The sequence below is a fragment of the Salmo salar genome, chromosome ssa18 (assembly GCF_905237065.1).
Source record: "Salmo salar chromosome ssa18, Ssal_v3.1, whole genome shotgun sequence".
Classification (NCBI taxonomy): domain Eukaryota; kingdom Metazoa; phylum Chordata; class Actinopteri; order Salmoniformes; family Salmonidae; genus Salmo; species Salmo salar.
The window spans coordinates 8,701,118-8,718,612 of NC_059459.1; the positions used below are offsets into that span (position 1 = coordinate 8,701,118).

General features: G+C 44.0%; 1 protein-coding gene across 2 annotated transcripts in view; it reads left to right on the top strand.

Moving 5' to 3' along the window:
- The first annotated feature begins 10,456 nt into the window (after positions 1-10,456).
- Positions 10,457-17,495, top strand: part of LOC106576795 (insulin-degrading enzyme) — a 46,803-nt gene continuing 39,764 nt past the window's right edge. The window contains exons 1-5 of one of the 2 annotated variants that reach the window (XM_014154206.2): positions 10,457-10,601; positions 11,559-11,741; positions 12,724-12,931; positions 14,883-15,052; positions 15,991-16,113. In XM_014154206.2, the coding sequence (XP_014009681.1) occupies positions 11,582-11,741; positions 12,724-12,931; positions 14,883-15,052; positions 15,991-16,113 (661 nt within the window). In that variant the 5' untranslated portion in view covers positions 10,457-10,601; positions 11,559-11,581. The remainder of the gene's footprint in view (positions 10,602-11,558; positions 11,742-12,723; positions 12,932-14,882; positions 15,053-15,990; positions 16,114-17,495) is intronic. The other variant, XM_014154204.2, reaches the window with a different exon arrangement.

The following is a 17,495-nucleotide window of genomic DNA, read 5'->3' on the forward strand; positions in this document are numbered from 1 at the left end:
GCTGTGCTAGGAATGGGAAAAGTGTGACACCACTCCGGCGCCACAGAACGCCGCAATTTAGCTTTATTCCACAGTAGGTTTTTCAGACCACAAAACTAGAATGAGATTCTATTTCTATGATTCAGACGTACAGTAGTAGCCTACATACTTCAATGGAAACGATGAACTGTCTGCTCTGCTGTTAAATTCTACTATAGCCTATTTTTTAAACTTCACTCCGGGTTAGATTGCATAGACCAAAATACTTTAAATGGCTTTTCTATTTACTTAAAATAGCTTATCAAAATACTTGAAATACCTTATCTATTTACTAATGTGGTACAGTCTGCGGCCATTTAGTAAGATGGCTACCAATGCCCCCAGGGACAAAATCTAGCTGCCGCGTTCAAAGAGTGGGACACTAACTCGGACGCTTATAATAAATCCCGCTATATGCTCAAGCGAAACACAAAACAGGCAAAATGTCAGTACAGGACTAAGATTGTATCCTACTACATCTGCTCTGACGTTTGTTGGATGTGGCAGGGCTTTCAAACTATCACAGATTACAAAGGGAAACCCAGTCGTGAGCTTCCCAGTGACACGAGCCTACCAGACGAGCTAAATGCCTTCTATGCTCGCTTCGAGGCAAGCAACACTGAACCATGAGCACCAGCTTTTCCAGATGACTGTGTGATCATGCTCTCCATAGCCGATGTGAGTAATGCCTTTAAGCAGGTTAACATTCACAAGGCCACAGCGCCAGACGGACTACCAGGACACGTACTTAGAGCATGCGCCGACCAGCTGGCAAGTGTCTTCACTGACATTTTTGACCTCCCTGACCCAGTCTGTAATACCTACATGCTTCAAGCAGACCAGCATAGTCCCTGTGCCCAAGAACGCCAAGGTAAGCTGTGGAAATGAGTAGCGCCCCGTAGCACTCACATCTGTAGCCATGAAATGCTTTGAAAGGCTGGTCATGGCTCACGTCAACATCATCATCCCAGACACCGTTGACCCACTCCAATTCGCATGCCGCCCCAACAGATCCACAGATGACACAATCCCTATTATTCCACACTACCCTTTCCTACTTGGACAAAAGGAACACCTACGTGGGAATGCAGTTCATTGACTATTTGTAAGGACCGACGCTGGATAAGAGAAGCAGGTACAGGGAATCAAACATTTAACAGGAACAGCGTCAGCGTCAGCACACAAGTATACAAATAATTAAGACAATCAATGCTGAAGCGGGGAACAGACAGATATAGGGGAGGTAATGACAGAGGTGATTGAGTCCAGTTGAGTCCATTCATCGCTGATACGCGTGACGGGGGAAGGCAGGTTTGCGTAATGATGGTGGCAGGAGTGCGTAATGCTGGGGACCATCATTACGGGCACCTGGCATTCATCATTACACGCACCTGCGCTTCATCATTAGGTACACCTGGACTCCGTTACCTCACTCATTACCTCCCCTTTATCTGGCACTCCCTTAGGTTCTTTCCCCTGGCAGTATTGTTTCTGTTTGTCATGTCTAGACGCTACTCCTATGTTGTATTATAATGGAATTTTAATGTTTGTGCTTTTTTTATAACAAATTTCTGTGTTCTATTCATTTGCTGTTCTATAAACCAATTTCTGTGTTCGTGCAAGTGGCTGACCGTACAAATCCTCACTATCAGTAGCTGCAATTTGGCAGTACGCCCAAACCTTGTTTTGAGAACGAACAAAAGATATCTCAGTTTCAAGGTCTCAGCTCAAAGAGAAGAAGCCTTGTGAGGTGTTGATCTGTCGCATGTTATGAAACAGTATTGGTCGGTCACATGAATGAAACAAAACGGTAATGATTAAGCAATTATGCTAAATCATGCAAATATAACTTGCCTGTGTATAGCCTTATATAAGACAACTGCTGGGTCTGCCCAGGCAGAGCTCCTGATTGACATGTGTACTATGGTGCATTGAGTTGGTTGGAACCTCTCGAGCACGCTGACAATAAATATTTATTAATTTAAGATTGACTTTGAGTGTCCCTGTATAAGAATTTCCACGACAGTATCGTTCCATGTTATTTGTTATATTAAACAAACCACCTGCACCTGCTTCTCGACTCCCAGCGTCTACGTTACATGATTAATCATATTTTATTTTATTTTAAATCTGTGGGGCTCCATATCTAAATCTTTTCAGGGTACCTAAATCAACCTCTATGCTAAATTTGGTGTGCTCATCTCAAAATAGGTCTTCTGAACTGTAAAACTGTATTCTTCTCGGGTCCATCTTTTCGGGTCCATCTTTTTGGGTCCAAAAACTTGGACCCTCAATGGACCAGAGGGTAAACAGACCCGGCCCGAATGGCCTGGATCTTTTAAAACAGTGGTTCCCAAACTTTTTATAGGGTCGTACCCTTTCAAACATTCAACCTCCAGTTGCGTGCCCCCTCTAGTACCAGGGTCAGCGCACTCTCAAATATAGTTTTTTACCATCATTGTAAGCCTGCCACACACACACTATACGATACATTTACAGTGGGGGAAAAAAGTATTTGATCCCCTGCTGATTTTGTATGTTTGCCCACTGACAAAGAAATGATCAGTCTATAATTTTAATGTTAGGTTTATTTGAACAGTGAGAGACAGAATAACAACAAAAATATAGAGAAAAACACATGTCAAAAATGTTATAAATTGATTTGCATTTTAATGAGGGAAATAAGTATTTGACCCCCTCTCAATCAGAAAGATTTCTGGCTCCCAGGTGTCTTTTATACAGGTAACGAGCTGAGATTAGGAGCACACTCTTAAAGGGAGTGCTCCTAACCACAGCTTGTTACCTGTATAAAAGACACCTGTCCACAGAAGCAATCAATCAATCAGATTCCAAACTCTCCACCATGGCCAAGACCAAAGAGCTCTCCAAGGATGTCAGGGACAAGATTGTAGACCTACACAAGGCTGGAATGGGCTACAAGACCATCGCCAAGCAGCTTGGTGAGGTGACAACATTTGGTGCGATTATTCGCAAATGGAAGAAACACAAAAGAACTGTCAATCTCCCTCGGCCTGGGGCTCCATGCAAGATCTCACCTCGTGGAGTTGCAATGATCATGAGAACGGTGAGGAATCAGCCCAGAACTACACGGGAGGATCTTGTCAATGATCTCAAGGCAGCTGGGACCATAGTCACCAAGAAAACAATTGGTAACACACTACGCCGTGAAGGACTGAAATCCTGCAGCGCCCGCAAGGTCCCCCTGCTCAAGAATACATATACATGCCCGTCTGAAGTTCGCCAATGAACATCTGAATGATTCAGAGGACAACTGGGTGGAAGTGTTGTGGTCAGATGAGACCAAAATGGAGCTCTTTGGCATCAACTCAACTCGCCGTGTTTGGAGGAGGAGGAATGCTGCCTATGACCCCAAGAACACCATCTCCACCGTCAAACATGGAGGTGGAAACATTATGCTTTGGGGGTGTTTTTCTGCTAAGGGGACAGGACAACTTCACCGCATCATTTGACGGGGTCATGTACTGTCAAATCTTGGGTGAGAACCTCCTTCCCTCAGCAAGGGCATTGAAAATGGGTCATGGATGGGTATTCCAGCATGACAATGACCCAAAACACACGGCCAAGGCAACAAAGGAGTGGCTCAAGAAGAAGCACATTAAGGTCCTGGAGTGGCCTAGCCAGTCTCCAGACCTTAATCCCATAGAAAATCTGTTGAGGGAGCTGAAGGTTCGAGTTGCCAAACGTCACCTTCGAAACCTTAATGACTTGGAGAAGATCTGCAAAGAGGAGTGGGACAAAATCCCTCCTGAGATGTGTGCAAACCTGGTGGCCAACTACAAGAAACATCTGACCTCTGTGATTGCCAACAAGGGTTTTGCCACCAAGTACTAAGTCATGTTTTGCAGAGGGGTCAAATATTTATTTCCCTCATTAAAATGCTAATAATTTTATAACATTTTTGACATGCGTTTTTCTGGATTTTTTTGTTGTTGTTATTCTGTCTCTCACTTTTCAAATAAACCTTCAATTACAATTATAGACTGATTATTTCTTTGTAAGTGGGCAAACGTACAAAATCAGCAGGGGATCAAATACTTTTTCCCACCACTGTATTAAGAATGAGTGTGAGTTTTTGTCACAACCCGGCTCGTGGGAAGTGACAAAGAGCTCGTATAGGACCAAATAATAACATAATATTAATCAATAATGTTGCTCTTTATTTAGCCATCTTACATATAAAACCTAATTTGTTCATCCAAAATTGTGAATAACTCACCACAGGTTAATGAGAAGGGTGTGCTTGAAAGGATGCACATGACTCTGCAATGTTGGGTTGTATTGGAGTCTCAGTCTTAAATCATTTTCCACACACAGTCTGTGCCTGTATTTAGTTAGCATGCTAGTGAGGGCCGAGAATCCACTCTCACATAGGTATGAGGTTGCAAAAGGCATCAGTGTCTTAACAGCGCGATTTGCCAAGGCAGTATACTCTGAGCACAGCCCAATCCAGAAATCTGGCAGTAGCTTCTGGTTAAATTACATTTTCACAGAACCACTTGTTGCAATTTTGATAAGGCTCTATTGTTCAGATATCGGTAAGTGGACTGGAAGCAGGGCATGAAAGGGATAACAAATCCAGTTGTTTGTGTCATCCGTTTTGGGAAAGTACCTGCGTAATTGAGCACCCAACTCACTCAGGTGCTTCTCTATATCACATTTGACATTGTCCATAATCTTGAGTTAATTTGCACACAAAACAATCATACAATGATGGAAAGACCTGTGTTGTCCTTGTTAATGCAGACAGAGAAGAGTTCCAACTTCTTAATCATAGCCTCCATTTTGTCCCGCACATTGAATATAGTTGTGGAGAGTCCTTGTAATCCTAGATTGAGATCATTCAAGTGAGAAAAAACATCACCAAGATAGGGCAGTCATGTGAGAAACTCATCATCATGCAAGCGGTCAGACTAGTGAAAATGATGGTCAGTAAAGAAAACTTTAAGCTCGTCTCGCTGTTTACAAAAAAGTGTCAATACTTTGCCCCTTGCTAACCAGCGCACTTCTGTATGCTGTAAAAGCTTTACATGATCGCTGCCCATATCATTGCTTGGTGCAGAAAATACACGAGAGTTCAGGAGCCTTGCTTTAACAAAGTTAATAATTTTCTCTGTAGTGTCCAAAACGTCTTTCAAGCTGTCAGACATTCCCTTGGCAGCAAAAGCCTCTCGGTGGATGCTGCAGTGTACACAAGTGGCATCGGGAGCTGAGTTGTTCCAAATTCTAAAGTGACAGTTCAATATGCTAAGGATATTGAAAATTAATCAGTAACAGCATTGGGAATGACTTAGCTATACTCTTTGCATACATGCGCCACTGCGCCACTGAATGGAGAGTCTTTACTATAGCTACCACTGTATACCGGTATATGTAATAACTATTTTTCAAAAATTGTAGTTATCTTAGCTAGCTGAATTGTTTACCAGTTGCTAAGCAGTTGCTAGGGACTCTTTTGGAAGAAGCTAGCTAGCTAACGAAGAACAACAAAGAATATCTAGTTAACAGAAGAAAAGAAAGAGAAAATCAGGACAGAAGAAAAAGGATATCAAAGTGAAACAGTTCTCTAAAGACACGAGACAATAATACAAGAAACAACACTTCTGTAGCTTGTCAACTATGTGTCTGTCTATCCCTGTTCTCTCCCCTCTGCACAGGCCATACAAACGCTTCACACCGCGTGGCCGCTGCCACTCTAACCTGGTGGTCCCAGCGCGCACGACCCACGTGGAGTTCCAGGTCTCTGGCAGCCTCTGGAACTGCCGGTCTGCAGCCAATAAGGCTGAGTTCATCTCAGCCTATGTTACCCTCCAGTCCCTAGACTTCCTGGCGCTGACGGAAACATGGATTACCACAGATAACACTGCTACTCCTACTGCTCTCTTTTCGTCTGCCCTCGTGTTCTCGCATACCCCTAGAGCATCGAGCCAGCGGGGTGGTGGCACTGGAATCCTCATCTCTCCCAAGTGGACATTCTCTCTTTCTCCCCTGACCCATCTGTCTATCTCCTCATTTGAATTCCATGCTGTCACAGTTACCAGCCCTTTCAAGCTTAACATCCTTATCATTTATCGCCCTCCAGGTTCCCTTGGAGAGTTCATCAATGAGCTTGACGCCTTGATAAGTTCCTTTCCTGAGGATGGCTCACCTCTCACAGTTCTGGGTGACTTTAACGTCCCCACGTCTACCTTTGACTGATTCCTCTCTGCCTCCTTCTTTCCACTCCTCTCCTCTTTTGACCTCAACCTCTCACCTTCCCCCCCTACTCACAAGGCAGGCAATACGCTGGACCTCATCTTTACTAGATGCTGTTCTTCCACTAATCTCATTGCAACTCCCCTCCAGATCTCCGACCACTACCTTGTATCCTTTTCCCTCTTGCTCTTATCCAACACTTCTCACTCTGCCCCTACTCGGATGGTATTGCGCCGTCCCAACCTTCGCTCTCTCTCTCCCGCTACTCTCTCCTCTTCCATCCTATCATCTCTTCCCTCTGCTCAAATCTTCTCCAACCTATCTCCTGATTCTGCCTCCTCAACCCTCCTCTCCTTCCTTTCTGCATCCTTTGATTTTCTCTGTCCCCTATCCTCCAGGCCGGCTCGGTCCTCCCCTCCTGCTCCGTGGCTCGACGACTCACTACGAGCTCACAGAACAGGGCTCCGGGCAGCCGAGCGGAAATGGAGGAAAACTCGCCTCCCTGCGGACCTGGCATCCTTTCACTCCCTCCTCTCTACATTCTCCTCTTCTGTCTCTGCTGCTAAAGCCACTTTCTACCACTCTAAAGTCCAAGCATCTGCCTCTAACCCTAGGAAGCTCTTTGCTACCTTCTCCTCCCTCCTGAATCCTCCTCCCCCTCCCCCCCCCCCTCCTCCCTCTCTGCGGATGACTTCGTCAACCATTTTGAAAAGAAGGTTGACGATATCCGATCCTCGTTTGCTAAGTCAAACGACACCGCTGGACCTGCTCACACTGCCCTACCCTGTGCTTTGACCTCTTTCTCCCCTCTCTCTCCAGATGAAATCTCGCGTCTTGTGACGGCCGGCCGCCCAACAACCTGCCCACTTGACCCTATCCCCTCCTCTCTTCTCCAGACCATTTCCGGAGACCTTCTCCCCTACCTCACCTCGCTCATCAACTCATCCTTGACCGCTGGCTACGTCCCTTCCGTCTTCAAGAGAGCGAGAGTTGCACCCCTTCTGAAAAAAACCTACACTCGATCCCTCCGATGTCAACAACTACAGACCAGTATCCCTTCTTTCTTTTCTCTCCAAAACTCTTGAACGTGCCGTCCTTGGCCAGCTCTCCTGCTATCTCTATCAGAATGACCTTCTTGATCCTAATCAGTCAGGTTTCAAGACTGGGCATTCAACTGAGACTGCTCTTCTCTGTGTCACGGAGGCTCTCCGCACTGCTAAAGCTAACTCTCTCTCCTCTGCTCTCATCCTTCTAGACCTATCTGCTGCCTTTGATACTGTGAACCATCAGATCCTCCTCTCCACCCTCTCCGAGTTGGGCATCTCCGGCGCAGCCCACGCTTGGATTGCGTCCTACCTGACAGGTCGCTCCTACCAGGTGGCGTGGCGAGAATCTGTCTCCGCACCATGCGCTCTCACCACTGGTGTCCCCCAGGGCTCTGTTCTAGGCCCTCTCCTCGCTGTTGGCTGGGCTCCCTGCCTGTGCCATTAAACCCCTACAACTCATCCAGAACGCCGCAGCCCGTCTGGTGTTCAACCTTCCCAAGTTCTCTCACGTCACCCCGCTCCTCCGCTCTCTCCACTGGCTTCCAGTTGAAGCTCGCATCGCTACAAGACCATGGTGATTGCCTACGGAGCTGTGAAGGGAACGGCACCTCCATACCTTCAGGCTCTGATCAGGCCCTACACCCAAACAAGGGCACTGCGTTCATCCACCTCTGGCCTGCTGGCCCCCCTACCTCTGAGGAAGCACAGTTCCCGCTCAGCCCAGTCAAAACTGTTCGCTGCTCTGGCACCCCAATGGTGGAACAAGCTCCCTCACGACGCCAGGACAGCGGAGTCAATCATCACCTTCCGGAGACACCTGAAACCCCACCTCTTTAAGGAATACCTAGGATAGGATAAAGTAATCCTTCTAACCCCCCCCCTTTAAAAGATTTAGATGCACTATTGTAAAGTGGTTGTTCCACTGGATATCATAAGGTGAATGCACCAATTTGTAAGTCGCTCTGGATAAGAGCGTCTGCTAAATGACTTAAATGTAATGTAAATGTATGGAATATTTATTATATGTTTTACTGTCATTTATGTGCGATGAAATGATGGTAGATGGGCACATTAGGAAAGAAGTGGATTCATCCAAACAGGCTGATTAATCGACTTTCTGATCTAAACATGACACATCCATCAAAACCATACTTGTCCACATGTTGTATGTGTTGTTACTTTAAAATAATAGTATTGCATTTTAGTAAATACCCCTGATATTAAATAAATCACACAATTTATTACCGATTACGTGAATCTCTGGCATCAATGGCATTTGTCTATTACAACATGGTGCCGTGAAGGCAAAGACAGTAAAGTAGGAACACAGATCGAACAATGAGACAGATATTTCACTGGATTTCTAAATGTGAAGTATCCACTGCCCGGCAGTGAGAGAAGATGGAAATAGATGGATTTTGGCCAGCATTATGCACATTTTCATATCGATGAAACATTTGATCTCAAAACTGTTTTCTGTTCCCAAATTTAAATTTGTTATGAACCGAGTGGATTAAGTTTTGAAGACTTTACCCTTTGCAAAGTTGTTTAGGAGTGCAAAGGCGAATTGAGTTATTGCACACATGCACTTCACAGAGGAGGTGTTCCCTAACGGAAATAAGCAGACGCATGCTAGAACACGCCAATAGGATCTCGCTAGCTCGTGCTTGGCTCTGCCCACCACCTTGCTTGTTCTGCCCACTATGACTCATTTGTTCCCATTGGCAATGACAGGCTGTGGTCTATCTTGGTTTAGTTATACAAATCTTTGGTAGGAAGATACTAAAACTGCTTCTCCAATAGAAATCCCTGATTACAGGTAATGTCAAGGCGATATTGGCTAGCAAAGCTCATGCGTAGAAACCCGACAAAGTGATATTAGGATATATACGTTTTCCTGTACGAGCTTTGTACCGAATACATTACATTGTTACAGGTGTCAAGCTTATGGGAATGTGGCAGCAGTGTGTAGGAGTGAGGTTCCTAGTGTAAGCGATGTGAAATGGCTAGCTAGTTAGCGGTGGTGCGCGCTAATAGCGTTTCAATCGGTGATGTCACTCGCTCTGAGACCTTGAAGTAGTTGTTCCCCTTGCTCTACAAGAGCTGTGGCTTTTGTGGTGCGATGGGTAACGATGCTTCGTGGGTGTCAGTTGTTGGTGTGTGCAGAGGGTCCCTGGTTCAAGTCCAGGTAGGGGTGAGGAGAGGGACGGAAACTAAACTGTTACATTGGTGCCGTGACCTGGATCACTGGTTGCTGCGGAAAAGGAGGAGGTCAAAAGGGGGGTGAGTGTAACCAATGTGAAATGGCTAGTTGGTGGTGCGTGCTAATAGTGTTTCAATTGGTGCTGTCACTTGCTCTGAGACCTTGAAGTTGCTGTTCCCCTTGCTCTGCAAGAGCTGTGGCGCGATGGGTAACGATGCTTCGTGGGTGTCAATTGTTGATGTGTGCAGAGGGTCCCTGGTTCAAGCCCAGGTAGGGGTGAGGAGAGGGACGGAAGCAATACTGTTACATTAGTTCTGAGAAGTGTGCAGAAGGGTATGAGACAAAGGAATGTGTAGCATTGGGGAAAGTTGTGGTATGTGTTAATTGTAGGGGTGCCCATGTTGCTGGGGATCAAAAATGCCCTCTGCGAAAGAGGCCAGTTGAGGTTTCTAGGGTTAGAGTAGTGCAGAAGGTGTCATATGCTGAGTTATTGAAGAAAGTAGAGGAAGATGGGTCAAGGGGGAGGGATCCTGAGAGGAGTGGTGTGAGTAGTAGATCTGTACCAGTACGGAGGGATAGGCCAACAAGTGATTTTTGTTTCAGTAAGATTAGATTTTTAGCATTTATAGCAATGGTTATAAACTGTACTGCAGGGATGGAATGTAAGTCGCAGAAAATGTAGGTTGTGGTGGCAGCTGCCGAGAGGTATTTGGGTGTGCGAGACTTGACATCAGAAGAGTTACAGAGTGTCTTAAGTGGTGGTGTCCCTTCCTTTCAAGTTGTTGGCCTGAGGTAGGACTACATAGATTTAAATAGTGGAGTAGGGTGGTGTTATTTTTATTTTTTTGTGAGTGTTGTGTTAGAATATGGTAGGGTATTTCTTTATTTATGGGTTTTTTCAACTAAAGTACTCCAGTCTAGTAGGTGGCAGTAATGCAGCATTTCTTGAATCCCGACCGCCGTTAAAACTAATCGAAGAAGAAGGTTTCTCTGATTTTGTCTATCTGAAGTATGCTGCAATGTTTTAGCCGACCGGCCCAGTTATTAACGAGACAGCTTCTGGTTGCGGGGAATAGTTTGTACTTTAATCAACATTTTAAGTGAGTGTTAAATGTCAGATACTATCCACTTTAAAATCTCTAATGAAATTAGCAAATAATTAACCTGCTAACTGTAACGTTATTTAGCCACACAATGACAGCAGTAGTTAGCTTTGCTACCTAGCTAGCGCGGGCTGACTAAGCATTAGCAGAATAGCATTTATAGCTAGCAAATGATCTTTAATAGCTAGCTAACCGATGAAAGATCTATGCACTTCATTTATAACCAGCCAATCTAGCTACCTCAACTGGGTGCACCAGCTATGCACAAATCCCAGCTAGCTAGCCTAGGAATCATGCTAGCCAGTTAAGGAGATTAATCTCTGCTGGCGTCACCCGGCTAACCCAATGCGGCTAATTTGCAAACTCAAACCAGCCTAGGAAAAATACACTCGTGCTTTGAACAAAGTATCTTAGCTTGTAGTAAACCAGTAGCTAGCTAATATGAGTTGTTTACTTGGTGTACAGAGCTGTTTGACAACATATGTTAAACGGTAGATTGTTAATTTATTGAGGAGTGTCGTTAGTAACATTAATCCATGTTTGCTGCTGTTTTCATAGTGGACTGGGTGACAGACCCAGATATTTAAACTTTATTTCCAGGTCAACCTATTCAATTCTGCATATCTGCCTGTTGAATTCATTGTTTATGTTCAATGTATTTGTAAAAGAAATCACTGACGCGGTTGTGTGCACAGTACTATCGGTCTGCTCAGCCTATGATGGGCAGTCTGTCCTCCACCTTGATTGAGGGCACTGCCAATTTGGGGTCTAAATATGGCACTTCAGTTTGGGAAGTCCATCCACATTGCATCACTCAGAATGCTCGCCAATATACATTTACCCCCTATGTTTAAAAAAAAAAATCATTGTAACGTCCACCTGTCTGTAGATTGCTTGTCTAGTCAAATTCTAAATAGTGGGTAGAATAATAAGATGATGCCCTCTGCTGTACAGGCTTGTCGTCTCTGCCCCTCAGAATGACAGACCCTGCCATGAAGAGGGTGGTGAGTGAAATCGTCCGCTCTCCAGAAGACAAACGGGTCTACAGGGGTTTAGAGTTCACCAATGGCCTGAAGGCCGTGCTCATCAGTGACCCCACCACAGACAAGTCCTCAGCAGGGCTGGACGTCAACATAGGTGCAGTATTCACCACCTCTAGCCTAGGCTCCAGGCAGTCTCCCAGCCCTATTCTTAACACCAGGACCCCTGGTCTCCCTCTCATTATTTTTCCTCAGGGGACTTCACCCCTCTCTCCTCATCCCATAGCAAACCCTATCTCTCCTTAAAATGTTACCTCTCTTTTTGTATCTTTATTTATTTGCTTCAACCCCCGTTCACATTGTCTCTGGTATTTGTGTAAATTGTTATGCTTCCATTTCTCTTTTTCACTCCTAGTTTATTTCCCACAGGTCCACATTGAAGAGTATCCTTTTTATAACACTCTTTTTGCTTTTTGTCCCTTAATTTAAAAACATGCTCCGGTACTTTGGCAACCAATCAAGTATTCTTTAAACCTCCCGCTTTGAGCTGGATGTGTCAATGTGTAGTTCATACATGCATAATCTATGAGCAGAATTACTGTTTTACCTCAATTAGCCACGAAATCCCTAGTTTGAAAGCGACTTTTCTTGACGCCGTGCCATTTTCCCTAAATTTCCTGCAACATGGGCCAGCTCCCTACCAATTCAAGTTCTCACCAATGAGCTTCAGCCTCTCGCATTTGAGTGACAGCTAGCAAGAGGCCTGCCCAGCGTTAGCCAATGAGGTTGCAGGCCGGGCCCAATGGCTAAGTGGACACAGCATAGAGAGTGCAATGACGTGCACATATGTGACACAGTACACCATTTTCACGGACCACTTTTGGCTCGTGTGTGGTACTTTCAGAACTACTGGTTAAAAAGTATACAAAAGTACCACAGAATCTCTAACAGGATTTGAACCATGCTAGTCTGAATGCTTGAATCCTTTAGTGTCTTTGTGGTTAAAAACAGCATCTCTCCAGTGTTATGGCTGCCAGCAGCTTTACATCAATTTACTTTGTTTTACTTTATGTGCAGCAGTGTGTGGAAGCAAATAAACATACTAATTATCTGTTCGACACTTATGTGTGCAACTTCAGGTTCTTTGTCGGACCCAGGGAACATATCAGGCATTGCCCACTTCTGCGAACACATGCTGTTCTTGGGCACAGAGAAGTACCCCAAGGAGAATGAGTACAGCCAGTTTCTCAGTGAGCATGCTGGCAGCTCCAATGCCTTCACCAGCGGAGAGCACACCAACTACTACTTTGACGTATCCCATGAGCACCTGGAGGGAGCACTGGACAGGTGGGTGAACCAACAGGCTCACGTTCATTAGGGCACAATGTAGAATTTGTCTTTGCAACATGGACTTTACTTATTGGACAACAAGCGTTTCTTATTGGACAATTTCAGCTAGCCCTTCCCCGTTCGTTTCCTTTCTTCCGTTAGGTGCTTTTTGAATATGACCCATGTTATGTCATAGAAATTCTCCCATGACTCTCCCATTTTGACAGCTTGGATGTGCCACTGTGACCCGATTAGGCTGTCTGTGTGAAATATTATGTTTTTCCTCATGACTATCCAATTTATGTTGCTGTAAAATCCCTCCCAAACTGGACTGGCCTCTAGTTGGCAGAGAAGTGGTATAAAATACATTTTCTTTACATACTCAACTGAGCTGTCTGTTGTTTCTCGATGTTGAATAATGAACTACTCAGGTTCTATAGAGTCACATGATGTTTCTAAGTGGGTGTTCTCTAAATATAAGTATGGGATCCATCCCCTGGGTCTACCTGAGGTGCGTTCAGTTTGCTTGAACTTGTGCAATGTTGCGCAACGGTTTGTACCGAACAACACGTTTCCCCAAAAACGTTCCTGTACGTTCTTGAACAGACTTTGAGGTATGTTTGCGCGTGTTTGGTGGGTGTGGCGAGGTGTGGCTGTAGCAACGAGTGACGATGTATTTAAATGGCCGTGGTAACGCTGTCAGCGTTCTACAACCCAACCCCCTCCCAGTTTTTCAATTGGTTGTTCAGTGCAGCACCGTTTCCGTTCAATTGAACGTTCCAGAACGTAAAAAACTTACTGAACACAGCACAAGGCGTTAATCCCAGAGAGCCACCAGGACACGATCCTCCAGTTACCTGTCCCAGTGTCAATTTCACCCCTACCAGTACCTGAGACCTCAAGGATGGAATTGGTTTCTTTACCTCTCACATCTTAACTAGGCGTGGGTAAGTTGGGTTCGTTAGCATACAAACCATTGGATGGGGAAGCTTCGGGTTTATTAAGGGTCCCCATCTTGAATGATGAGGCCTTTTTAGAACACCAGCCTTTCCTCAGTCCATAAAGACCACTGTGTGTTGCCTAAATGATGTGTTTTGGATGGAGTACTAGTGTAACCTCTACCTGTAGATTTGGGTTAAGCTTACCCACTTTGTAATGATATTGCCTAGGAAGCACCTGTTCAAGCCTCAATAGTTTCTCATCCTAACAGTTCCATATTGCTGCTGGTAATGCATGAAAACCATCTGGACAGCAATTCATTTCATTCTTTATTAGGCTTTCTCTTTTCAAACACTCATGAACGTAATGCAACACTGGAGTCTGATCTGGGTTTTGGAAGCCATTTTCAAATCCTTGTCGTGAACCTTCATAGAATAGTGCTACAAATGACGGATGGTTGTTGAGAATGGGTGTATGGGGCTACCATAATAGTTTTTCCAGGTGTATAAGGCCATTTGAATATATAATTGGACAACTTGCTTGTGTGACATCTCAGATTTCTGTTTCATCCAGCTACGTATGTTGACAATCTGTAGCTGCAGGCTGTGCAAAGCCTAGCTGCAGAGGGCATTTACTTTGGCCTTTTCACTTAATTGCAGTCATTCTGCTCTGCATGGCAGTTGATCTTGCTCAGTGCCATTCAAATAGCTTTGCATACAGGTCTGCCAAATGTCACTGCTGTCTATTGAGTCTGCAGACAAAAAGTATACATCTGAATTCAGACAGTGGGATTTTCCACATTTTACTGTAGTCAAAAACTTCTGGTCTGGAACCATAAATAGCGCACACACACCTAATACACTTTTTGCACAGTCATCATCTGAAGGCCTTCACCAGAACAATCAAGTTAATTTTCAAAATAAATTAATCCAATGGCCCCAGTGTTCTAATCTAAATAGCCTATTCTGCTCTTTTTGCTTAGTATGTATGTCAACTTGTTAAATTAATGTCTTGTCCTGTATGTATCTAGGTTTGCTCAGTTCTTCCTGTGCCCGTTGTTTGACGAGAGCTGTAAGGACCGTGAGGTGAACGCTGTGGACTCTGAGCATGAGAAGAACCTGATGAATGATGCCTGGAGGCTATTCCAGCTGGAGAAGGCCACTGGCAACCCCAACCACCCGTTCAGCAAATTTGGGACCGGTAAAAACCTCATGCCACTTTACATACTATAGATAGGGGTCAACCCAACCCAGCATGTATCAACCCACGGTCATGTTCGTTAGGCACAAAACGGAATACAACAAACTGAAACAGGACTGAAAATGGAGGGACTACCAGGACTTCCTTTTCCGTTGCAAAACATTTAGGTACAGTTTTCCCGTTATGAACATGACCCAGCAGTCCTGTTTAAAACAACTCAATTCCTCTCAGCCTTTAATGTGCTGATTCTTTCTCTCACTCTAATTGTGTTCTCATATGATTAGACTTAGAGCTGCTCCCAGCCCAGAAGAGCCAGCTGGTGGCAGTGTTGAGTTATATAAGCTGGAGATGATTAATATTTTGGCTATAAAGTGGTGAAGGGCCCCTTTAACAGTTTAAATCTCTCCAGACGTTCTAGATGTTGTATGGCTCTGTTATTTGTTTTAGCATAGGGAAATGCTCACCAGCTAGCCTGCCACAGATGAAGTACTAGATTTGGGCTGTGGTTGTGTAGGCTAATTAGTAAAGTGCCAGCCCATAGAGGACAGAAAAGTGATCAGTCTGTCACTGAGGGCCTTACTCAAAATTGAAATTGCATCACTGTTGGGATTCATTTCGTTCACCCATTGGTTTTCTTAGAACAAGCTTGTTTTCCTTATAAGTGGATGTATTCTCCCTCCCGCTGTGGACTGTTTCATAAAGTCATCTTTGATGATAACTATTCTGGCGTTTTACAACTTGATTTGATGCTTTGATGTCCTCATTTTTGCCACTGACAGTTTTTTATTTATTTTTTTCTTCAACACATCATATGACGATAAAGATTCTAGTCTTTTGTCCAGTTAGATCAAGCACTCACTGCATTGTACATATATTACAAAAACATGAATGGATGCATTGACTAGCTGTTTAAGAATTATATCTGGTTGATTTCTCAGGTAACAAGTTGACTCTGGAGACCAGGCCATCCAAGGATGGGATCAACATCCGCCAGGAGCTCCTGAAGTTCCATTCCACCTACTACTCCTCCAACCTCATGGGACTGTGTGTGCTGGGAAGAGGTAAGGGTGTGTGTATGGTGTTAGCTGGTGTGTGCCTGTGTCGTACGCGCCAACATCCACATATGTAACAATAAAGTACTTTGGTAAAAATACTTGAAAGTACTACTTAAGTAGTTTTTGGGGGGTATCTGTACTTTACTATTTATATTTGACAACTTTTACTTTTACTTCACTACATTCCTAAAGAAAATGATGTACTTTTTACTCCATACTTTTTCCCTGACACCCAAAAGTACTCGTTACATTTTGAATGCTTAGCAGGACAGGGAAATTGTTCAATTCACACACTTATCAAGAGAACATCCCTAGTCATCCCTACTGCCTCTGATCTGGCGGACTCACTAAACACATGCTTCATTTGTAACTTATGTTTGCGTGTTGGAGCGTACCCCTGGCTATCCGTAAATAGAAAATGGTGCCGTCTGGTTTGCTTAATATAAGGAATTTGAAATGATTTACACTTTTACTTTTGATACTTAAGTATATTTTTGCAATTATATTTACTTTTGATACTTAAGTATTTTTAAAACCAAATACTTTTATACTTTTACTCAAGTAGGATTTTACTGGGTGACTTTTACTTGAGTCTTTTTCTATTAAGGTATCTTTACTTTTACTCAAGTATTACAATTGGATACTTTTTCCACCACTGACAGTCAAGAGTTGCTCCTTGGATCAGAGATCTTAAGCTGGTTTAGATGGAGGAAATAACCTGTCAGCTATACAGAGCTAAAAGCTCTCACATCCTCTCTTAGGTCACACTGAAGGCTAGGAAGTGCTTTTCTAAACACTTCTCATGTAACTGTCTGGAACTGAGCCCCCAGAACACTTAGCCAAGTCCTGCAGTCATCTGTTTGCTCAGCTGTCCAGAGACATACGAAGTTTGAACTAAAACTTCCAACTAAAAGTACAGGTCTTATATCACTTATTATTGTGGGGGCGATAGCGCCTACCTAGCTCAAATTCTAGACGTCAGATTAAAACGAGACTATAGCAAAGGCAGTATAGTACGAAGATTTATTTTTTATTTCACTTTTTATTTAACCAGGTTGGCTAGTTGAGAACAAGATCTCATTTACAACTGCGACCTGGCCAAGGATAAAGCAAAGCAGTTCGACACATACAGTGAGGGAAAAAGTATTTGATCCCCTGCTGATTTTGTATGTTTGCCCACTGACAAAAATGATCAGCATATAGTTTTAATGGTAGATTTATTTGAACAGTGAGAGACAGAATAACAACAAAAAAATCCAGAAAAACGCATGTCAAAAATGTTATAAATTGATTTGCATTTTAATGAGGGAAATAAGTATTTGACCCCCTCTCAATCAGAAAGATTTCTGGCTCCCAGGTGTCTTTTATACAGGTAACGAGCTGAGATT